The 25,325-nt window shown below is 32.9% G+C and overlaps 2 protein-coding genes across 11 annotated transcripts in view; one reads left to right on the forward strand and one right to left on the reverse strand.

The window, feature by feature from the left end:
* KCNJ5 (potassium inwardly rectifying channel subfamily J member 5) overlaps nt 1-25,325 on the forward strand; it is a gene marked incomplete at its 5' end in the record, with an annotated part of 310,228 nt that overhangs the window by 100,993 nt on the left and 183,910 nt on the right. The gene's annotated exons all lie outside the window — the stretch shown is intronic.
* ARHGAP32 (Rho GTPase activating protein 32) overlaps nt 1-25,325 on the reverse strand; it is a 288,492-nt gene that overhangs the window by 18,215 nt on the left and 244,952 nt on the right. For all 10 annotated transcript variants that reach the window (XM_079104113.1, XM_079104108.1, XM_079104112.1 and 7 more), the window contains 4 exons: nt 14,594-14,743; nt 4,818-4,920; nt 3,153-3,297; nt 2,622-2,704 (listed from right to left, as the gene is read on the reverse strand). In XM_079104113.1, the coding sequence (XP_078960239.1) occupies nt 2,622-2,704; nt 3,153-3,297; nt 4,818-4,920; nt 14,594-14,743 (481 nt within the window). The remainder of the gene's footprint in view (nt 1-2,621; nt 2,705-3,152; nt 3,298-4,817; nt 4,921-14,593; nt 14,744-25,325) is intronic.

Consider the following 25,325-nt stretch of genomic DNA (forward strand, 5'->3'; position numbering starts at 1 on the left):
TATATATTCTAGAGTAGAAAATATGTATATAATATGCAATATATATAATTCAAGTTGGGCTTACTATGATAAAGTAATGTATATTTAAGTTAAGAGGGAATATTAGGGTATACACTATACACATATTTATATTGTTAAGCAATTTACTATATAGTGTACAAAACAAAATATACATGCAATGTATATTATTGAACATCTAATATGTTAAAGGCACTATTCTGGTAATGTAGTAATAAACAGACAGAATTCATGACCTCAAGAAGTTCAAGTTTTAGAGAGGTTACAAACTGAAAGGTAATACAGCATATATAAAAAACATAATCAGATATATGTTCAATATATAAAAATGATAATGTTTAACAGAAAAGACTACATAGATGGGGAGCTATATATAGTCAGTAAGGGTAGTATCTATTATATGAGAAATATCTATATACATTATAGGAGAATATATAATATTGTGGGGGAACATAAATATAACTATAATAGAGTAGGCAAACATAAAAAAAGAAAAGCTACCTGTATCAACACGGTAGAAGATACACATATGCACACAAAGGCAAATGTGTATGTATATACAGATTTAACACATAATAAATAGATGGCTATGTATAATGATAACAGTGAATTCATATTGTAGTTTTTGTTTTTAAAGGACTAGTTCTAAGTACTTTTTCTGTAATATTCCAGCAATGCTAAAAGAGAGGTACTATTTCTATTTTACAAATTATGAAAATCAGTCCAGAAAAGCAAAAGAACTTGCCCAAGGTCACAAAGTCACACAGTTAGTACAGTCTGTTTGGCCCCCGAGTCTGTGCATTATAAGGTCTATGGATAGATATCATATATAGTAAAAGATGTACAAGCACTACACAGTGGCTTAAATCTAATCTCCTGGCTTGCTATACTTTATTTGAGGAAAAGGAAGAAGAAGAAGAAAAAAGCAAGAGCCAGGTTCATCCTCATACTTTCATCATTAAAAAAAAAAAAATCCACTGAGGAAGGTACTAGCGGAGAGGCAGGGTGGAAAACTCCTGTCATCCCAGTGACTCAGAAGGCAGAGGCAGGAGGATTATAACTTTTAGTCCAACCCCAGCAGCTCAGAGAGATCCCGTCTCAAAATAAAAAAAAATGAGAAGGACTGGGGATATACCTCAGAGGTACAGTGTCCCTGGATTCAAACCCGAGTAGTGAAGAAAAACAAAAAGGAGAAAGAAGAGGAGAAGTGGGAGGAAGGGATGAAGAAATGATCGGTAGTCTGTTCACAGACATGAGGACTGACGTTTAGCGAGATCACAGAGGTAGTAAGGGATGGATTCGGAAATTCCAAACTTAGGTCAATCTAGGAAAGTCAATATTCCTTACATTGTACAAGGTTTCTTTCACTGATGAGTTACTAAAGAATGTCTTCTCCCTTGATGATATTCTTTAAATAACTATGTATTAATCAGACTTATCTCCTTGGCCCTCCTTTACAGGACTAAATATATCAATTTTCTTTAGCTTATGTCATAAAAGTTCTTTTAATTTTCCTTTTTCATTATTCAATGGATTCTTAGATGCCTTTAATTTTTTTATTTTAATTTTTATTTGTTCTAATTAGTTATACCTGACAGCAGAATGTATTTTATCACACTCCTCCTAAGACATTAACAGAACAGTAAATCAATGCTAAGTTACCTTCTGGCTCATGACCATCATGCATTTGCATCTATAGTGCTGATATTAAAATATGTGCTGATTTTAGTATTGATTAAAAATGTTAGTGTTGATTAGTGCTGGGTACAGTACTGATTTTAAATACAGATATATAAGTAATGTCATTCTGAAAATAAGTCAGCATTAAACTACTAAATTGTACTAGAACAGCTGCTAAATTTAATTTCTTATTAACAACTGAATTTTAAAAATATGTCTTCTTCCTTTTTGCATACTATAATCCATAGTTTCTACTGTTTTCTCTCTTTCACTAAATGGTGAAGCAATCCTCAATTTTATTCTGATCTTCTCAGACACAAATAAAAATATATCTGAGGGGCTGGGGATATAGTTGGTAGAATGCTTGCCTCTCAAGCACAAGGCCCTGGGTTCAATCCCCAGCACCACCAAAAAAAAAAAAAAAAAAAAAAAAAAAAAAAATCTGAGAATTCAAACTAACATATAAATTAAATTGGGTTTTAAAAGGTAGCAACAAGAGTCTAGTTCAGTGGCAGAGGGTATCTTATTAGCATGTACAAGATCCAGGGTTCAATTCTAGCATCACCACCAAAAAAAAAAAAAAAGAGAGAGAGAGAAAGAAAAAAAAAGTAGCAAGACAAAATCAAAATACAATAAAACCTAACAGAATAAACAAACAGACAAAACCCCAGGTTTAGTCAACCATTTATTTGTTTGCTCATTCATTCATTCAACATTCACCTACTGGATATTAAGCCTTGTGCTAGGACCTGGGGATACAAAGACAAATTAACAAATATATATATATATATATGTGAACAAAATTCATTCTAGAGAAATGGAATGTCAAATAATTTAAATAGTTAGAAACCCAAAGGGGGAAAAAAGCATTTTACACATCAACTGACATATGCCTCTGGTGGACATTCACCAATGTGATTCACCTGTAGTGTGGTGGTGGGAGCTGCTGGATAACATCATGAATTTTTATCAGCCTTTCTTCATCCGTTGCTGCTGAAACAGCATCCTGTAACGGTTAGTAACATAGAATAAACCAGTAAGTTTACTGGTAAAAGTGAGAGTGCTTCATTTACCATTCCATTTTCCTTCTGAGATTGAGAGATTAACTTACTTTACTCTGAAGCTAAATGACAACACAATATGGTCTGAAAGATGCACTTGGTTTCACACCATGTGAACACCAGAATCTGCTTAATTATAATGCTTAAAAACATGATAATTGGTATCTATGGGTGGCTCAAAGTCAGAACTAAGAATGATAATGTGAAAATAGCAATCACCACAGACTAGCTGACAATAATTGGTGGATTTTGTTGTTGTTTTGTTTTGTTTTAAGGAGTGGTTTCAGTCACAGTACTATTTCTTACATAGGACAAAACTAAACTTCACATATATTAAACAAAAACACAGCAGAGTTCCACAAAGACTTTAAGTCAAGAGTGACTGGTACTCACAGAAAATTTCTCATACAGCTGGTAGGTGAGCAGAGGATTTGGGAGCTCTCGAAAGTACAGCTTACAGAGGGAGCCCACTGAATGGATATCTTGAACATAAGGTTCTTTCGTCAGGTCGGGGACGTGCTCAGAGTCAAATTCATGGCTGACCCAGATGGATGAGGACAAAACAAAATTATTATACTGAGAAAAGCAAATACATGACTTAAATCCTGAAAGCAACAGTCCAAAGTGTTCACCGCTAACCTCAGTGAGTTACTGTTTTCTGCAAATTATAATTCATGTTAAGTTATATTTGGACTTCAGCAGTACTTAGATGTATTATTACTAGACAGATATCTATGTGGAAATGAAGGAACTAGCTTTAATATTAAAATAAAAATAATCTTTGGTCCAAAACATTCACCTTTACCTCAGTGAACTGTTATTTTCTTCAAATTATTGAAATTCACAGAAGTTATATCTGATTTCAGTAGTAACTAGATGTCTTATCATAAGACAAGCAAGCATCTTTCTACATGGAAATTAAAGGCATAACTTTAATATTAAAAAGGACAATAACTTCTGACATACATACAAATGATTAGCCCTTATATCACAGCAATTTGAAAACAGGATTCCAAATGTCTAATGTTTAAATAACTAATGTATTGGCAATCCTAAAATCCAGGGTTGAGTGGCAACTGGTCTATGAACAACTAGATACAGAAATTCCTCAGCTACAAGTAGTATAGCACAGGAATATTTTGCTGAAGCAGGATAAGAAAGTCAGAAACTATTAAAGTAATTCTCAGCAAACATCAAATTTTAATGAAAAGTAAAATCTATAGTGTTAGAGTGAAATAAAAGCTGTGCTCCGAATACTAAGGCAAACTAAACTTACTCTCCAAGAGATTAATTAATACTAATCAAAAGGCTTGAAGCCACTTATCATTTGAAGGATTAATGTGTGTGAACAATATTAATATGAGATTTAATGTGTCTGAAACTAAAGACTAAACTGTCTTCAGAACAAAAACTGATTTAAGTACTCATATATTCCTAAAAACAAAGATGAGCTCTGTGGTTGAACAAATGGTAATATTCCTACAGAACAATGCCAGTTACCATGCATCACAGTGAAAAAAGAAATAATGGCACATTTAGAATAGCCCAGAATCCAAGATATAAGCAAAAAATAAAATCTGTATTTTACTTATAGAGGATACCACTACTTTTGTCTCAAGAGTAGACATTAGATTAGAGGAATGTGGGCTATGTACCACATGCATACTTCAACATACACTAAAGCATTAGGCCAAAGGAGATCAGAAAAGTTTCACTTGCATCAATTTTAATTGAAAACCAAAGAATAATTTTATTATAATGCAAATTTCACCCCCCCCCCAATTATTGTCATGGGTTCAGACTCATTTGTTAAAATCTTCAAACATCACAAAGAGAAAAAAAAAAATACAAACACTGAAGAGGTTAAGGTGCATGGTACTCTGACACTACAGATAAAGAAATGCCATTTAGAAAAACTACATGAAGATTATTTCCTCTTTTATCTCAACTATCTTACCAAAAATTATGATTTTCAAAGTGAGTTACTCAATTTGGAAATAAGTGCATTTTAATGAGCTAATTAGGAATAAAAATGAAAATATCATGGACAGTTATTACCGTAGTCTCTGGATATTGGAGGCAACTCCAGAAAGACGATATATTCCATCCACAATGCCATATCTCTCAATGAATGCTGTGCAGCTTTGGAGAACCTGGGGCACTAAAGAAAAATTTCAAAGACACAGAGAAAACTGGTAGTATTCCATAGAATGCAATGTCACCAAAAATGAGAATGTCTTAGTTTGCATAAGCAAAATAAAATTTGTAAATTAATAATAAAAGGGGAGGAAGGATTAATCCACTACAAAAATGATGAAGACATGTTTACTTAATTTCACATCTAAAATATATTAGTAGTTCCTAAATAATCAAGACTGGGTTGGTTCAGATCACGGTAGGAGAGTATCTACAGCTTTCTGCAATAAACTCATCTACTCAAGTTACAGTAGTAAGGTGGACTGTTCAGCCCTAACACCAGGACTGATTAAAATATAAATACAGCTGTTCAGCTGAATTTCATACACAGCAAATGGATATACAAAGTCAAATGCTTAAACAAGGTACTTGTAAGTGCTACAATGTTTCACCTCTTTAAAAGTTTCTTTTATTTCTCATATTTACTCCTAATTCTAATTTTATTAAATAAGCAAAATATAAACAATGCAAAGGTCAAAGAAATTTTGAATAGATGTAATCTTTTCATTCCATGCTTGTCTAAATTTATGTTTTTTACTTGATATTATCCAGTTTTCATAAAGAGCACTCTAAGGATAAATAGAAAGGAAAGAAGAGTACTTTCTGGTTAGTTTAGTGAATATTCATATCTGAATGGCTATTTTGGGATCACTGGTCTAGAATAAAACTTTCAGAGTATATGATAAAAAATTTTCATAACCATTCACAATTTTATAATAGCTGAGATGTGACCATTCTTCATTTTGTAATGCATTTGATAATGTTAGTTAAAATTCCTGAGAAGAAATACTTCAAAGAACATTATGTGGTCTAAAAAAAGCTACTATACTAAGGATGAAACATTCAGAGTGGCAAATGAAACAAACAAGATATTTTAATAAGATAATTTTAGCTAACATATTTCATTCATGGTATGTAATTCATTTCTTTATTATTATAACACACTTTGGTTTTCCTTCTTGTTGCTATCTTTCTTATAATCTATCTCTTAAATCCTGTCAGATCCTATAACTTATATTAAAACTTAAGCTCCTTCTCTGATTAAAAAACAAATTCATACCGTCAGGTCAAGTGCTTTTATAATTTTCTAATTCTCACCGAAATCCTATGGCAAAGTCCTATCATTATCCCCATTTTACAGAAAAGAAATCACCTCTGTGATTATACTTTTACCCAAGGAAAAACAGGAAACAGTGATGAATTAAGATTCTGACTCAAGCAGTCAAAGCACAGAGCCATGGAATGTAGTGCTTGGCAGTCTTATGCACTGGAGATGAAGGGCAGCAGAACAGCTGGGTATTTTTTTGTGGACTGACTTTGATATAAGCAATCTGTGTCTAAATGAAATGTTAAATATAAAGTATCTTTACATGAGCTTGGTTCACATTTCAGATATTGCTCTATGGATGATACCCTTAGTACCTTAGGTTTCTAATCTAACAGTGAAATAAAACTAAGGGTTAAATATTTCCTGTCACCTACTTTAAACAAAATATAGTTAAAGTTTACTGGGATAATTAGCATAATTACTTAAAGACAAAAGCAGAACTTTAATTTTTTTCTTAAAAAGAGGTTTCTCTTACATATGCTCCAAATTAGCATGCTAACTTACCCAGGTACACAAAATATTAGTCTTGGAAGAAAATTCTACAAGCACAAGATTTTATTTCCATATTATTAGGCTGTCCTGGCATACATCAAATTTTTTTCATTAAAAAAAAAAGCTGCCATTTACAAAAAAGGATCACATTCACTGGAGTCCTACATCCATTTGACAGTAGATTCATACCTGCTTATATTCTCCCAAATAATTAGGAAAACTCTGAAAACAGAATTAAAAGTCTTTCCCTGGATAAAGTGATCAAACCCTTATAGACATAATACTTTATGGGAAATGTCTGCATTGCTTCTTTACATGAAATGTTCCTTAAGTAAAAAAGAACTAAATGCCTACAAAACAATCACATGAAACTTAATAAAATTGCAGGATAACTACTTAAAATTTTAAAGACAAATGATCCAATTAAAATCAGTGGCAAAATGAAAGAGAAAAGTAAAATGTTTAATTTTGAAGGAAAGAGATTAGAAACTGAAGAAAGGTGTCAGAAGATAAAAAAGATTCGGTTGTTTTTTTCATTAACATGCAGAAAAGCCAAAGGGAGAATCCAGTATATATATCTTGGAAAAGATTCTAGTTAAAAAAGGCACCTTATTAGCCATTCCTACACCCAATCATATAACAAATGAGTCAAATCACATGAAATAATGATCCAGTCAAAATAGAACATCAAAAACCTCCAATAGATATTATAACTTTAGGAATTATTCCCATGCATACCCAATAATACAGTCTTGGTTTTTTATATGATCATATTACAACCAAATAAGAAGGAAATCTTTAAATAAATGCTAGTGATCCTTCAATTAGAATTGTGGCTTACAGAAGAAGGAAATAAGCATGACAAATACTGGCCTTCGATTTTTCTTGACAGTAGTGATTTCATTGTTCTTTTCATTCATTCATTCATTCACTCACTCACTCACCAACTATGTATTTATTAAGTTCCTTCTAACTGCTAGGCATCAAGCAGGTTTTGCAAGAACAGATGAAAAAGCCCAGGTTTATTTGTAGGGAGGTGGCTTCCAGGGTAAGAGCACAAAAGGAAGCATAACTTAGAATGAGCATCATGATTCTTGGTTAGAAAATAGTAACTGCCTAGAGGATTAACTTCAGGGGTGATTTGAGCCTCATTTCTTTCTTCTGTGCTCTGACTATAAAATCCTTGCATATGTACAATCATTTAAAAAGGTCTCTTGCTGAAAGGAATGTATAAACTTCAAACAGAAACACAAATATGCACAGGGAAACAGAATTTCCTCTTCTTTGGTTTTAAAACATCTTTTATAATTTGTACCAAACCTAACTACTTATTTTCTCCAAAGTTCTATTTTTTATTAGTGACCTCATTTCAAACTTTTAAGAAAATCTTGTTTTAAATATGTGCAGCAAATTAAACAAGTCCTATGAATGAAAGTCAATAATAATTAAAACTGTTCCACTGGAACAGATTCTATCATAATTAGGGAATACACCAACACTATAGTTAAGCCTTTCATTTGTTGAGATGAAATGATATATTGGCATCTGTCCTCACTTATCATTCTCAATGATAGTGGAAACATACCTGAAATTTTTAAGGTCCAACTAAAATTTGCTGAATTGATGTTTGAAAGCTAGTGAGCATGGCAGAACAACTTGGAAAACATGGGCTCGTATTAATGATCTCTCATAGGCAAGTTTGCACAACAGCAAAAGATACCAAAAAAAAAAAAAATCAACATAACAAAAAAAATTTTTGATTCTATAATTAAGAATGCCCATGTAGAAGACAAATTAGTCTAGTCTATGCATAAAAATACTGTGGGCAAAATTTTTTAAAAATTAGTTTTATAGTTAACTGAAATATATATAATCTTAAATTCAATTATAAACATTGTGAAAGGTGAAACTCTGTAAGATTATTCTGAGTATACTCTGGCACCAGGTACCACAAATTAAAGAATAAAAAGAAAACTGCCTTGTCAGGCTTGTAGGTGATTTCTTACAACATCTTATGTAGAAGAAACAGGTCAGGTTTGTCTCTTGTTCCAACTGGGAGGTGCTCAAAACTTTAGAAAGTGTAACAAGTTAATCTCAGTATTAAGTCTATCATTCACTAGGAACACAATTCAGAGAATGAGTCACTTTAGAAAACATTATTCTGAATGTGCTTCCTTTTCAGAAAAATCTGGTGAAAGGTCTATTTTGTTTAGGGTAAAGACATCACAAGTCATTTGTAGCTTAACAACAGGGACACATTTTGAGAGATGCAAAGTTAGGTTATTTCCTTTTTTTGCCAACAACAGAGTATACTTACTACACACGATGGGACAGTTTATAATACACCTAGGTTATATAGTAAAGCCTAGTGCTCCTGGCTACAAAACTGTCCAAGATGTTACCATACTGAATATTGTAGGCAACTGTAGCAAAACCGTGCATATTTATGTGTCTACACACAAAAAAAGGTAAAAATATGGTATAAAAGGTCTACCTATTAGAGGACACTTACATGTACAGAGCTTACGAGACTAGAAATTGCTGTGGGTGAGTCGGTGAGTGAGTGGGGAGTGGGTGTGAAGGCTATGGGCAGGAGACTCACTACTGAACACCATAACACTGTACCTGAGATTTATAAAAATAAATTTTCTTTCGTCACTAATAAGTTAACCTTAGGTTACTGTAACTTTTCATTCTATAAACTTTAAATTTTTTAAACTTTCTTACTTGTACAGTAATTCTTAGCTAAAAACAAATGCATTACTGTATAAACTATTTCTTTATATCCTTATAATGTTTTTTTCCATTTAAAAATTTTTATTTTTACATATGTTTCAGTTTTTAAACTTTCTTGTTAAAAATAAAGACATAACACACACATAGACTCGGCGAGCCTCCACAGAGTCAGGATTATCAACATCACTATCCTCCACCTCCTCATCTTGTCCCACTGGAAGGTGTTCTGGGACAACAACACTCATGGAGCCATCATCTCCTGTGAGGCCTGCTTGGGGCTCCTCTTGAGCAGGCATCCTTTTTTCAGAAATATGTTCATGTCATTTACTTGGATTTTCCCCATCATAGTTTTACTCATAAGCATATAATGCAGGTGACGTTCCTCTCTGTTGATAAAAAATAAATATATATATTGTTGGGGTCCATAGATTCAAGCTTCTAGGAGTTTTCAAAAACTTCTTCTAAATAATTCGTTATGAATTTTCTTGGGTGCTCTTCCTGTTCTGAAGTTTCCTTCTCTCTTGCCTCTTTTACAGCTGTGCATTCCTGTTCCAATTCCAACAACTCCTCATTGATTGTCAATTCTTCAGGAACCACTTTCAGGAGCACCTCAATGTCATCCTCGTTCACACCTAGAAGAAAGGTGTTTGCTATCTCTATCTCAACCACAGCCCTATTGATTTTTGCAACTCCTCAGTCTTGTAGAATCCTTTGATGTCAGAATTAACTTTATGAGTATCTTCTTCTAGGTGCATTTTTATACTCCTCACTGACATCACCCCAAGGCCAAACAAGGTCTTGATATAGTCATAGATGCTATAATCCTTTCAGAACAGCATCAGTATCTTCCTCAGATGTAGCAATAGCCTGGCCCAAGGTCTTCCTCAGGTAGTAGACCTTGAAAGCTGCTATAACTCCTTGATCCATCAGTTGGATCAAAGAGGTGGCATTTAAAGCAAAAAGTATCACTTTGATTTTGGAATGAAGGTGGGAATAAAAGAGGATGTGTTGGAGCACTACCAACAATAAGTAACACATTGAAAGGTGTGTGATTCTCCAAACAGTGCTTCTGTACTTCCCTGACATAGCACTTCATGAGGCCATCTGGACTGTGCATGACTTCTTACTGCACCTGAAGCATGCTGGCAGTGAGTGCTTGTTGATATGCTTGAAGGTCCTGGGTATACTGCTGTGCCAGATCAGAAAGGGTTTCAATTTGTAGCCTGCAACACCATCACAAACAAAACTGTTGTCTTTACAAGCCTTGAAATCTAAAATTGAGTTGGTCTTTTCACGGATGAAAGTCCTTCAGGCATCATTTCCAGAATAGGAAGTTTCCTCCATACTGAAGACTTGCTCTGGCAAGTAGGTTTTCCTCTATAGTTAGCTTATCGAGAGTCTAAAAAAAAATTCTTCGGCTGCTTTAACATCAGCATTCACAGTCGTGCCACTTTCATATTATGTAATGCACAATTTGTTCAAACTACCCAGAGCTACCAGTTAGTTCAATATCATAGTGGGCTCAAGTCTTTTTTTTCAACATTGCAAAGAAACTGCCTGGGCCATGGCTGTCATGGTGCTAAAATGGATATGCTTCTGTGTGCCTGATTTTCAATTCAGGTAACTAGAAGTTTCTCTGTATTTGTCCAGGCCCTTCTTGAATTTTTGTTAGTCTCTTTCCCTTCACTGAAGCAGATCTTCTAACAGCGTCCATCAATCTGTTCTTGTTCTTCAAGATGGCAACTATGGTGGAATGGGATAAGCCTAACAGGTGAGCAATACACTGATATACCACCTTTATAGTCCATTTTTTTCCAGGCCAATCAATGTAGCCTCTTACTGTCATTAGCGGTAGCTCTTGTACACTCAGGAAACATGATGAACAAAACAACATGAGATTACATCAAGCATAAGAGAAAATGATATTATCAAGAGACAAAGTCAGTGTGAGATGCATAAGGCTGCTGGCATAACACACTAAGTCACGCTGTTTTACAGTAAACATTTTTTATAAGTAGAAGGAGTGCACTCTAAAATAATAATAAAAGTATAGTATAATAAATACATAAACCAGTAATAGTCATTTATTATCATTATTATGTACATAATTATAACTGTATGTACTATATTTTTATACAATTGTCAGCACAGTTTATATCAGCATCACCAAAACACATGAATAACATCTTGCACCAGATATTTTGTTTCGTTTTGGTGGTGCTAGGGATTGAACTCAGGCTTTGTGCATGTTAAGAAGGTACCCTACCACTGAGTTACCTCCCCAGACCTGAGTTAGACTTTTGCAAGTCTACATATCACTATTAGGTGATAGGAATTTTTTAGCTGCATTATAATCTATGGAACCACTATTATACATGTGGTCCATCACTGATCAAAATACCAGTATGCAGCACTTGACTATATTTTAAAGTCTAAATTAAAACAATAATTGAGAATGATTATACACATTATATAATTTTATATATATTATCTCTCCTTACAATTATGTATGTAATATGTATTATTCTTCCTCATAATTATTTGAGTTTAAAATACAATACATGATATATATTCAATTCTAATTATTTTTAGACATTAAAATGGTCTGTGTGTGTGTAAATATACACAAAGCATAACTGTAGGTACAGACTATATACAATATATGTGAAGCCTCAAAATCTTAAGATAATTCCTCACATACTTACTAAAATCAAAGTTAAATAATTTTTATGTGAAAAACCATTTTCTTTCCTATTTAAGATTTTAGTTAATATACTTCAAAGTTTTCTCTTTTCTTGCTAATTTAGTCCTCATTTGAATTCATATGAATATTTATATGAATATTTATTCTTCATTTTTCATCACCCCTGGTTGAAACAGGAAATTATTTTAATATATGCCAACTAGAATATATCTTACTTCAGTCTTCAACATTTCTGCCTCTTAAGGTTTAACTAAGTTAAATTATAAATTAGTGTTACAATTTTTTTCTTTTCTAATAATAGACTTTCTCTGTTGGACAGCCATGAACAGAAAGTTTTTTATCTTCCAAGACTATTTAGTTCATTTCTAACTTCTTATAGTTTTTTTTTTTTTTAATTTTTAATTGAAAAGGACAGTTAAGGGGAAAAAAAATCACAAAGATATTCTCTGACTCCAATACTTTAACATTTCATATAATTTCTAAATATTCAGTTTAAAAAGTTTTGTGTTTTTATATAACATTTTCATTTTTCTACTCTCTTAAAACTTATAATTTTTAATAGCTTCACAATTTATGGAAAAATTTCCCCCAAGAAATATTCAATATTTTTGCTTTCATTCATAATGCTATATAATGAACACTTTTGTTCCTATTTAATTATTAAACTAGGATAAATCCCTAAAGAGTAGAATTGCTAGATGAAAGGAAAACTGTAAAGTCCATGAAGTTTCTTGCTATGAAGCGCCACCAAAAAAGGTTGTGTTAATTTGGAGCTACTTGAAGCCAACAATTTTTATGTATTGATAAAAATCACGGCTATCGTTAATGGCCCTGAATATCATAATTCAGAAAAAAACAGCTTTGCTATTTAATAATGTTTATCAATGTAAAATAGCATCTCAAAATTGCTTAAAGAACATTTTTGTGATTAAAAATGAGGGGAGACATACTCTTGTCCTTTGTTTACTTTCTATCACTCAGTAACAGCCATATGCTATTTTTCTCCTCTCTTTCATTAGGGATTTAAATTAAAAGTCTAATGATATTCTCACACATTATGATAACAGCATTTTATCATACCCATAAAACAGCTATTTTTCCTAATTCATGGTGCCTTTCTTCTACATTTGCTATTTTTCATTACATGAACAATGTATATTTGAAGCCCCTTATGTTTTTTGTTTATATCTGAGAAATTTTTTTTAACCTCAAAACAAAATCAATTCACATTAGCAATTCCTGAAGTTTAAAGTAGTTAACTCTCCTAAACATTTGGAGGGTTTTTTTTAGTGACTTAGTGTAGGAATTAATTCTTTCAGATATGCTATTATTATTTTAATATGTTATTATAAATAACCCTTCTTCATAACAGCTCTAAAATCATACTTGATCATAATGGATTCTTTACCTATAGTAATTCTCTACCTATTTCTGAACATTCTCAGTTATTTCACTTGTATTTCATTTGCACAAAACTCTTCCTTCACAGGCTGGGGAGATAGCTCAGTTGGCAGAGTGCTCGCCTGGAAAGCACAAGGCCCTGGGTTCAATCCCCAGCACCCCCCCCCCAAAAAAAAAAAAAGGCATAACTCTTCCTTCTAGTTTTGAATACTGTTTTAGTACCTATTTTCTGATTTTTTTTTCCCCCCACAATGTTCTCTGACAGTCTCACTGGTTGATTTTCCCATGTGCATTTTGACTAGTTGCAAAAATAATTCTCAGGGTATTTTGTCTTTTTGTTTTTTAGAGAAATATAACAGGTTGACATTAACGCGGGAATACGATCTGTTTAAAATAATATTTTGTCTACTCTCTCACAAAACATGGTATAGTCTGTATTAAATTTTTTTAAATTCACTGGAATTCTTTAAGACGTAAATAAGGACTTAATTTGGAATTGATATTACTAAAGGTATTTGCCACTGATTTCTACTAGTGGTCTGTTCCATCAGGGTTCAGAATCTCATAAATCATCTATTTCTGGTACACATCAACAGCACAGGCAAATATTTCCTTAATATGCTGGCATCTATAAAAAGGAAAGTGTAGGACAATGCTATTTTTAAATATTCAAAGAAAACTCCCTTTTTTCCTCTCCTCCGATCCATCCATCTCCCCTATCCATTCACCCAACTAAAGTCTTAATTCAGAATTTAATTTATAGAAAAAATAATATAAATTTTTAGGTATCAAAGTTGGAAGGATGATTTTAGTTTTTTTACAGTCTCAAAAATATGCCTGTTTTTTCTACAAAGAAAATTGAGTATTTTTTTAGCACATGAGCAGGAAAACTGACTGAAGACGTTATCTAGACAGACATAAGAAATAAAGCAAAGTGACAAAGTTGCTGTGTCCTCTGTGTGCAGGTCACACTCTTCCTAAACAGATCACAAGCCCCACTGATGCCAAGTGCATGCTTGCATGCTTGGACTTCTCCACTCTTACCCAAAACTGAGAGGAGTCCCTGAGAAAGCTCAGTATTCACTGCTGAACTAAAATGAACAAACACCACTTGCCTAAGCTATTCTGTAACTGGTTGTGGGAAACCAATACGGAGAAGTCAGGAATTGATATTATGAGCTTATAGACTATTTTTACCTTCAAAGCCAGAATTCAGAAGGTGCTCCCCCAGATCACAACCAAACACCCTTTCTTTTAAAATCCCTCGCTGCTTTAGCTTCTGTTTCGTTGGACGAGACTTCATGAATGTTCGTAAGAAAGTAATGAGCTTGCCGTGCTTTTTAGACACTAAAAAATAACAATAAAGGGAAAAAATTTCAGTAGTGGCAATAAATTACACTGTATTTTTTTTAATTTTTAAAATTTGTTCCTTTTAGATATACATGACAGTAGAGTGTATTTTGACATATACATATTTTGACATACATGGAGTATAACTTACTCTAATTAGGATCCCATTCTTGTGATTGTACATGATCTAGAGTAGACAAAGGGGAATGAGGGAAGGGAGGTGAGGATGGGAATGGACATAACTTTCCTATGTTCATATACGAATATATCACCAGTGAAATGCCACATCATGTACAACCACAAGATGGGGGTCCTAATAAGAAATTACATTTTCTTAGTATGAAAAGAAACAGGCATCTTCATAAGCTGGCTGCAAAACAATCTATTACAAGTAAACTTCATAATTTCCAGGAAAAGTTCAGCATTTTGGCTCACAGTTATGTTATAAAATTCCAAGAAGGATCCGAGTTTTACTATAATATATTGCTTTGGAGATCTTCATAGTCAGTAAGACTTGAAAGGGTGTAAAGATGGTTTGTATTTCTAGTCAATTTCTATAGTACACTAAATATATCACCATAAGTCCTTTGTAGGTCAAGGAGATAAGTTAATATTTGGAAAAATATTTGCAATGATTGATATATTAGAAAGACAATAGTACAAGAATTGAAAGCAAACAACTGTTGGGAAAAAATGACATTTACTGATAAATGCAGCCTACAGGGAAAATAATTCTAAAAGTCAACCCACAACAAATACCATGAGCTCAGAGATTAGTTGCAGGATTGAAGAGTATGTCAGGTGACCTCGAGCCTTCTATTCAATCTGTAGATGATTACTGGAGTCTTACTGAAGCCTACTGTAGATTGCTGAGTAAATCCAAAGCTGAAATCTCCTAACTAGATGAAGGCTGAGAGGGAACGCTGTGCCCAGAATGGCTACTAGTTGTATAACTACAGATCAGATCAGGCATTTGCCAACCATTTCGTTTCATTCTCTCATAGGAAACACTATTTGCAGACAGAAGCACCTTTTCTACAGACTCCAGGAGGGTGAACAGAGAGCTTGTATTTTACGCAACAAGAACACACTAAACAGTTCAAACACTTTAAAAACAGTTACTTTAAAAATAACCTAATATATGCATTAGAAACCCTAAAGTATATTAATAAGGAATTGGTTGACTAAACTATAACACATTCACACAGAGGACTACTGATTTCCTTTTGCATGTTATTGTTGTTTTAAAACAGAATCTGTACCGTGATATGGAATAATCTTCAGGATACATTAAGTCCAAAAAGCAAGATAGATAAAAGTATATTTAACATGTAAAAGAATGAAGAGTTATAAATCAATACACAATTTCACACACATGCATGTGTGAAATACTAAGCACTAATTTTTGCAAGAAGAAACTAATATAAAGGGTAAAATGTATGAGTAGGGAAAGAGAAGGTGGAATGAGACTTTGCTGTGTGTGTGTGTGTGTTAAATAGTCTGGCTTTTGAATTATATCAGTTCTCCTATTATATGTTCAAAAATAAACCAAAAACATTAAAAAAGCAAATTCTAATATTAAAAATAGCCTGAAAATATGTACCAGATAATATAAAATTGACAGCATAGTCAACAGAGTAAATATTTTAAATACATGTGTATAGTCAATTGACTAGATGCTTATGAGTAATAGTCTAAGGACAAAAGAAGTACTGCCATACTTAACTTCATTTAACTGTTTTACTATTGAATGCAATACTGTTAGTGTAATTCTGAAATTTAAAAAATATAAACACACACAATAAACCAAAAAATATTATTAGAAACCAAGATTTTCAATGTGAGAGAGAGTGGGGATGATAAATACTAAGTTGAAGATAGAACTGAGAGACAGAATAATAAAATCAAAGAATGGGAAAACCCCCTCTAATGTTAACTTGACTTGGAAATGTTAACATGAATTCAAAATGAAATCTCACCCACTTCCCCTAAACTCTATCCACTGAAAAGGCTTAGCAACAATGATATGTCTGAGACCTTTTGCCTCAGATCTGGGTTTCTAAGTCAATCCCGACTAAAATGAACCCAGACTACCAGAAAAAAATGTCTAACTGCAAGTCAACAGCAGGCAAAGTACAAAAGCTGAATGGGAAACCTTGTTGTGACAGAAAGTAAGGGGACCCCACAAACTGGTGAACCATACCCAAGGGTCAAGGTAGGCAGAAACCCTGGTCAGACTTGGGACAATTCAATCAACACAAAGAATAACTACATTTGATTATAAAACATCAAATAAATAAAAATCTATGAGTCTATAGCAACACTCCCCAAAAGAAAGAAGTCACAATTTTTAGCACAAATACAACTAAAACATTGGAAAAAAAAAAAAAAAAAAGTTGCAGCGATAGTCTGCCATATTGAACTAGGTTTCTCAACAGCAGAAAAGGATAGATCTTTATTTTATTCACACCAATTAGCAATATTGTATTTGGAATTATCTACTGGAATTAACTATACTTTGACCTTCACAATTCAGGATAACTGGATGGAAACAGATCTCTAATTATGATCATCCAACCAGACTCTTATGTGTGATAAAATGCCATTAGTCAGAGGGCAGCCTGTGTACAACTGGTCTTTCCACTACATTAAACTGCTTTAACTCTGCTTCTAGGTTTGGTAAGTTTGGCCCAAGAACAAAGAAAGGTGGCAATCTTTCCCTGTTAGGGTAATGACTATTCACATTTATTCTTCTGATAGTGACAGAGGCCTAATTAATTAAAAGGTGCAATAAAGTACAAAATTAAGACAGTGGAGGATGTCAGTAGGAAGACTTCACTCCATTTGGTACTCAAAGGCTCTGGGAAGTAGTGCTGATAAATATGACACCTCAATCCTACTCTGTGTGGCCATCTTTCTTCAGTTTAGTTCTACCCCACCCTCATTCACACACACACAAAAAAATCAAAGTTGGAGTGAGTGTGTGGATAGGATTCCTTCTTACCAACCTATGTCCCAATCTGGGACAATAAAATTACAGATATTCATGATGGTGATTACCTATGAAGCCTATGGTTTAGGAAGATTAAACTATGTTCTGTATAGTTTTGGATTGCTGTTACTGATGTTATAATTGGCACTCTCTCTCATTGTGATAGAGAGCCTCTGGCATCCGAAACTAAATCATTAATTATCCTTAAGACAAATTAATTCATTGCATTGAAAATTTATACTAATAAAATATCCAAATTTAATTATTGTTAAATTTGAGAATCAAGCAATAATTCCAAATACAAATGTCTCTTCTTATTAATTTTCTTAATTTTAAACTTTCTTCTCCTTTCTTCGGCATTAAAATGAAATTTTAAGCAGGAGCACTGCCCCCTCCTTGCTGCCTTTTTATTCAATATTACTTGTTACTACTGTTTAAGGAGCAGAAGCATAGAATGTTCTCAATTAGACAACTTCTACTGAAGAAGCTAAAGTTTGGTTTTAGATAGTTTAGTACTTACAAACCTATTTCTGTGTAGAAACAGAACATGCAGTGTGGGAAGGGAGGCTATCAGGGTTAAGGTCCACTAAATGTGCTCAATTCAAGACAATAAAACAATAACTATGGTATTTCACAGATAAAGGAAATCAATAATGAAGTGTAAAATGACAGTCAGACAAAAGTAAATCACATAATTTTAGAACCAAATTTCCTATTCTAGAATTAAAATGCAACATGTATCATAATACTTTTTTCATGTTACTGAGCCATGATAGATTTTTTATCTGCAATCTTTTTATAGACCTGAGACAAACCCTACCAGACCAGTTTTTCTGGCAGTTACAAGCTGTAGCAGTATGACACACAACATAATATCTTCAAGGTAAATCTTTATGATACCAATAACCAGTTTATTGGGAGATACTAAAAACATACAGCTCCGTAAACCACAGTGAACCTTGACACGGAGCTGGGACACTGGGGTTTTTAATTATATGAGTATAATATTTCTCCAGCAATCCCCAACTAGTCTTGCTTTCTGGTAACACTTCCTCTAGAGTGCTCCAAATTGATTCTCAGAAATCTTCTGGACTAATTTAGGACAAGTCTGGGCTTGGATTAATTTCTAAGGGTATTAAGGAGGATGGTTTGTGTCTAGATAATGGCCTCGGCATTAAGTTTATTTGATTATGCACCAAGTTGTGAGATGTGCAATAAATCCAGAAAGTAAAGCAGACAAAATTAAAGGGTGGTAGTGAGGACATATAAACCTGTAGAGACTGTTCTGATTAAACTGAAGATATAAAGTCTGAGTACAATATTTGTAATGTTTAACATCCAGTAGATTTTCATGCATTGTATACAATATCCTCCTTTACTCAGTTCTAAGAACACAGCATAGAACATTTGGTGAAAATGTAATAGAAGGGGATACAAATATAGGCAACTGGGTTACATGATATTTAGGTCTGTCTCATAACCTCCCAAATCTTATCACTCTAAGTCTTGGTTGCATACCTTAAAATATTTCATGCTAAATAAATAGAAAAAGATTTGAATTTAAATTTAAAATAACATAAACTTGTTTTATTTAAAGCATAACAGCATTTATTCACACCAATGAATATGGAGAATGAATTTTTCTCTACAACTATCAAATTGAAGGACTCATTTTCTAAAATTTCAGTTCTTTAAAAGTCTAAAAAGTGAATTTTTAAAGAAAGAGAAAAAAAATTGCTAACAGAAAGCATATTGTGCTGTGCTTAGTTTTAACCTGACTACTACTTAAAAGGCTATTAGCCTAATGTATACTTAGCTCTGAGGTAACGTAAGTCTTCAAAGCCCTTTTCAGGACAAATTAACTAGAAAACATGACTAGAAGAAATAGGCCTGGGGTATGACAGCCTTGGTGATTAAGGAGGGTGGAAACTAATAGAAAATTTTGGAACCTAATACAAACACAATTACTTTAAATAATGACTATATACTTTGATTATACAGAAAAGTTCAAGAGAATAATGATTATCCATGTACCAAATCATCTAGTTTTTCAAAACCTTAACATTTTGCCATGTTATTTCTCAGATTTATTCCCCCCACACTTTTTTTTAATTTAAAAAGCATAATAGATACAATTTTGATGTCACTGTGTATATCTGGAAAGATGAGTCCCTCCACTTATTCTTCAAAACTGTCTTCACATTTTCAGCCTTTATTATTTCTTATGAAATTCATCAGTTTATCAAATTATAGGTAGGAAAAACTTTTGGGAATGTCACTGAAGCTGCACTGAATTTTTATAGATTATTTTGCAGGACAATGGACTTCTTTATAATATTGAGCATCCACATCCATGAACATAGCATATCTCTCCACTTATTTAAGATTCTTTTACTTCTTCAATTAACCTAATTTTTTTCCTGTAAAGGTTTTACATAGTTTTGTTAGTGCTAGTCGTGGGAACTTTATGACTTTTGTTCCTATTATAAAATATTATATATTTTCTAAATATATTTTTTATGAACTTACTACTAGTACAGAGAAATGCAATAACATTGTAGTAAAGAGAATACTCAGGAGTCAGGTTTCCAGAATTCCAATCTTATCCCTGAAGCTTCTAGTTGTGCAACTGTGAACAAAGTACTTAAACTCTCAGTACTTCATTTTTCTCCTCTATGGAAAGTTAAAAACAGTAAAACTACTCAAAAGAATTGTGTTCATAATAAATGAGTTAAAAGTATACACCACTTAGTGTGAGAAAAACAATGAATGTCAGCAGCTATTACTGTTTATTATTTACATTTTCCTTAGAACCTTTGTTGACCCATGTTATTACTTCTTAAAATTCGACCTCAGGTTCTTTTGGATTCATAGATGTGCAAAGAAAGCATATTTCATTCATTTCCAATCCTTTTGTTTTTTTGTCTGACTTCACTGGATCTCCAAAAATTACTTACCTTGTTTCTGACTTTAAAAAGACTGTTTATTACATCTCACCATTAAGAATATGCTTGGGGTTTGGGGATAGAAACCTTAAATATAAACAAAATCTCTATTCATAATTGGTAAGATATATACAAAACACCAGTGTTGATCTTTATCAAGAAATTTCTTTCCATCTTTTAACACAAGCTTTTAGTTTATCTTGCTTAATTTTTAAGTCATTCCCCCTCATACACATCAGTACTGAGAACTGAATCTAGAGGCACTTTAACACCGAACTACATGCCCAGTCCTTTTAATTTTTGTATTTTGAGACAGGTCCTCACTAAGTTGCCCAGGCTGGACTTGAACTCACAATCCTCCTGCCCCAACCCCACTCAATTTTTAAGTTTTGGGATGTGATGAACTTATACCCATTTTTAAAAGTTTTCCTTTTATACTTATTCAATGAGTCTTAATGAGTACAAGAGGCTTGAGAAGGTTCATTGCAATTTAAAATAACAAAAGGCTAGGTAGGCATGATTTATAATCCCAGTGATTTCTGAAACTGGGCAGGAGGATTCCAAGTTCAAGGGGCTAGACTCAATAATTTAGTGAGACCTGGATAAATCCCTGAGGAGAAAAATGTTTTGTTTTGTTTTGTTTTTTAAAATAAGAGTTGAAAGTCCAGGCAAAATTCCCTCTGAGAAAATGTAATAAACATTAGAAATGAACTGTAAACATTAGAATTTCTTGTTAAAGGAAGACAAATACAGAAGAACTCTACAGGGTATAAGTGTAGACAAAGAAGTCTAAAAAACAATGAGAAAACTAGGATAGGATGCTGGTGTCTTACAGAGAAGCAAGGGAAAAAATGACATTTACATTTACAGTCTTAAACTGTGTCACTTAATATTTTCAAACTTATTAAAAGGGATATTGGCAAGAGGTATAAAAATTAACTTATTTTTGCATGCATTGGTCATATGAGCCAAAAGAATTTGAGGGAAACTGAAAAATAAAGCTACTGAACAAGCTTGGTCAGCACATAGGCTGGGAAAACTGCCTACAATTATTATGCAGTTTATACCCTTGAGAATATAGATTAAATTTAACCAACAGAACTTTTACTTGCAAATAAATGGACTCATAAATTAAGCTGAGATTCACTTGAATAGTAACTCTACCAATCTTTTATGGAAAAATGTCTACATAGCTGAGCAAAATTCCAATTATGGACTCAAATATTAGTTAAAGGAACTGAACCAAAAACACTTTTTCCAATAACTGAAATGTAGAACTTCTTATGACTTTTTTCTTTTATAATATTAAAAGGTTTTGATAAAAATAAAGCTCCTAAAATTAATAATAAAAAAAAGTTCCTGATGTCATTATTCAGCCAGGGAATGAAAATATACAAGAATAATTTTGATGATTTTTTTTGTTTTCAAAAAAGTATGCTCCAAATCAGAATAAAGGAGCTTCTTGCACACTGAATTAAAATAAGTTTTCATTTGATGAAATAAGGACATAGCCAAGCAATACCATCACTGACACTATTATATCTCTCTCTAAATTTTCTGGTCTACTGTTTGAGAGAGCTGTCCTCTCTCTGGATCCCCCTTTCGGCCTATTCCCAATTCCAAAAATGCAATATGAAGAAAAAGATTAAATCCCAAACCAGTTATTAAAGCAAAAAGTGAAAGAAAATATAGACAGTATGTTAATATCACAATACTAATTACAGTATGGCTAATGTTTACTGAGGTGCTTATTACATGGCAGCGTTTTATACACATTAACACATTTAATCTAAGTTTATGTTAACATCACACTCTAAATGATTTAAGTTCAAAATATAAAAGTCTTCAGTCACTAGAATTATCTCCTATTAACCATATTTAAATTCTTTTCTTTAGTTTATTTGGTACTATCCTATGATATCTAAGCATAAAGTTTGCATGGAGTAAAAAAGAAACCTATGGTAGATATAAAATGTAATTCTTTTGTGTGTGTCTGTGTGGGTATATGCATGCATGTGTGTATAAAATCAATTTTATTCTTTGGATGTTTCTTAGGGTATACAAACCAGTATCACTACACTCACCATAATGATCAGTCAGTTAAGAGGGACAAAAATCCAAAAGGTATCAGTCAACACAGTCTAATAAATGGTATGACTGAAAATTTATATATGAAATTATCAGTCTAGCCAATCCAGTCAAAATTAGAAATCTCCCTTTGGATGTAAACACAACCTCATTCCACTCTTGAATGAATCTTCTTTTGAATGTCATATACTTTTTCTAAGCTTCATAATGAGCTCTAGTTAATTTCAACCTGGATTGTGTATTTGGGGAAAGATAGGAGCCCATAATGTTTTACACACATGTTCATGAGCTTTCACCTGGATCCTCAGTGAGTCCCTTGTTTTTCCAACATGCTGGAGTGTCTTTGTTCAAAGCTGGACCTTCTTAGCCTGCCAGGAGCATGGTCTACCTAAGAACTTACACATACTAAACTGCATCTGTAAGTTCTCCATCTGGGAATAAGTGGTGCTTTGATTTAAGAAAGCACTGGGAAAAAGATCTCTGGCACTTTCTCCGTCCTCCCTCTACCTGTCCCTTCCACAGCTCTGAACAACTACAACCTGACTCCCTGCCTACCCTTCTCAAAGTATTCCTTCCTCCCCAAGATCAGACTTCTGGTAATTCTATTAGATTTAAAAAATACATGGTTCAGCCAATGACCAAGTAATTAAAAGCTTTACTGACTCTCCAACAGAAAGACAAATACGGGTTGAATATCCCTTATCCAAAATGCTTGGGACCAAAGGTGTTTTAGTTTTTAGATTGTTTTAGGTTCTAAAACATATATAATGAGAGATTTGGAGGATGGATCTCAGGTCTAAATATAAAATTCATTATGTTTTATGTACTCCTTATACATATAGCTTGAAGGTTATTTTATAAAATATCATAGTGCACTTGCACTTTGCAACTTGTCATATGAGCTCTGGTGTAGAATTTCCCACTGTGGCATCATGATGCTCAGAAAGTCTTGAGTTTTGGAACATTTCAGATCAGAGATATTTAACCTGTGGTGTGATGAAGATGATCCATCCACTCATGGCTTCTGTTGACTAGGTATGTGCTAGTGAAAAAGTAGTGGACAGATATGGTTTTAGTCCTGATTCTGCCAATAATCACTAGAATGTTTTAGACAAGGAAATGAAACAGTTTAGACTTCAGTTTAATAATATGAACAATGATAAGCTTAATTAGGCAATATATATTCTAGATTTCAACGAAAATACCCAAGAAATCATTAAGTACTCTGAGGAAATAGGAAGTTCAGCAAAGAAAGCTCTAAGTCTGTGGAAAATATATTTGCTTTAGAACAACATATCAGGAGGATAAAAGAGGCATCATTTAATACTTCACTGAAAAAGCAAAACATCTGGCTTTCCAAATCATCTTGGCAAAAGATGGCATAAGAATTTAGGATAAAAAGATTATGATTAAGGGTTATTGTTTAATGTATAGCATATTAAGTTTAGAACTTTTTATGTTATTTTATACATTTATTTTGCTTCATAAATAGTAATAAGGAGTCTTTATGTAACTAATTTACATAACATACTTGTAACTATTTTCAGGACTTGATGCATAACTGAACTATCTTTAATATTTAATAGTAAAAGGCATTCACAGTTGTTAATCATGTCACATGATAAACTGTCATCTATTCCTTTGGTTTATTTACTTGCAAGTTTTTAGTCAACAATACAATGACTATTTATAATATTGTTTGTATTAATAAATGCCACATACATTATTAACATTAATTTTTAATCTAGGTTTTAGGAATTGCCAGTAGTAAAAGGAAAACAAGGTGCATTTTATCTATGAAATTCTGAACTTGTGACAACTTATATTCTACCGGGGTAACACTCAAAAATCAAAATTATCACTATCTCTTTAGGAACCACTGAATCTAGCTTCTAAATTTTAAATCAGAGATATAACTATTGTTCATCCTTGGATTTTATTTCCTCATTTCTCAAGCATATGTCCAAAACATTCTTTAGATAAACTAACTCTCCACTTTTAATGTGCCACTAAAATTACTGTGGAATAAGAAAGTACAGAATCACTTTTGCTCAATATATCATAAATAATTTTGTAAGTAAAAGAAAAAAAAAAAAACAGTTCTCTAATGCAGGTAACAGCTGCAAGAGGCTGCCACACAGAAAATATCTGTGACTAGGCAAGGAATGATATGCTGGAATGTGGATGACTGTAACAGTTAGATATCTGAACATTCCAACTTTAAAGGGAGGAAACCAGGTATCTGAGCAATGCCATGTTCACTGGATGCTAAATTTAAAGTGGTATTGACATTAATGGCTCTTGATTAAATAATGGGAAGGCTATTAACAGTTACATAAGTCAAACAGGCTTCCATTTACTGATGAGGAGCCATTTCAAAAGATATTACTGACCAGAATGCAAAAGAATGACTTAATATTGAGAGGTCTAGAAAGTAAACCTGTAGTAAAATTTTAGAAAAGAAACTTTTATACACATAAGAGATTAAGAACAATTCACTTAGAAAAAGAGAAGCAGACAACAGACCTTAAACTTCTTCAGAATATCTAGCACA

Source organism: Sciurus vulgaris (genome assembly GCF_902686455.1).
Source record: "Sciurus vulgaris genome assembly, chromosome: 11".
Taxonomy (NCBI): Eukaryota; Metazoa; Chordata; class Mammalia; order Rodentia; family Sciuridae; genus Sciurus; species Sciurus vulgaris.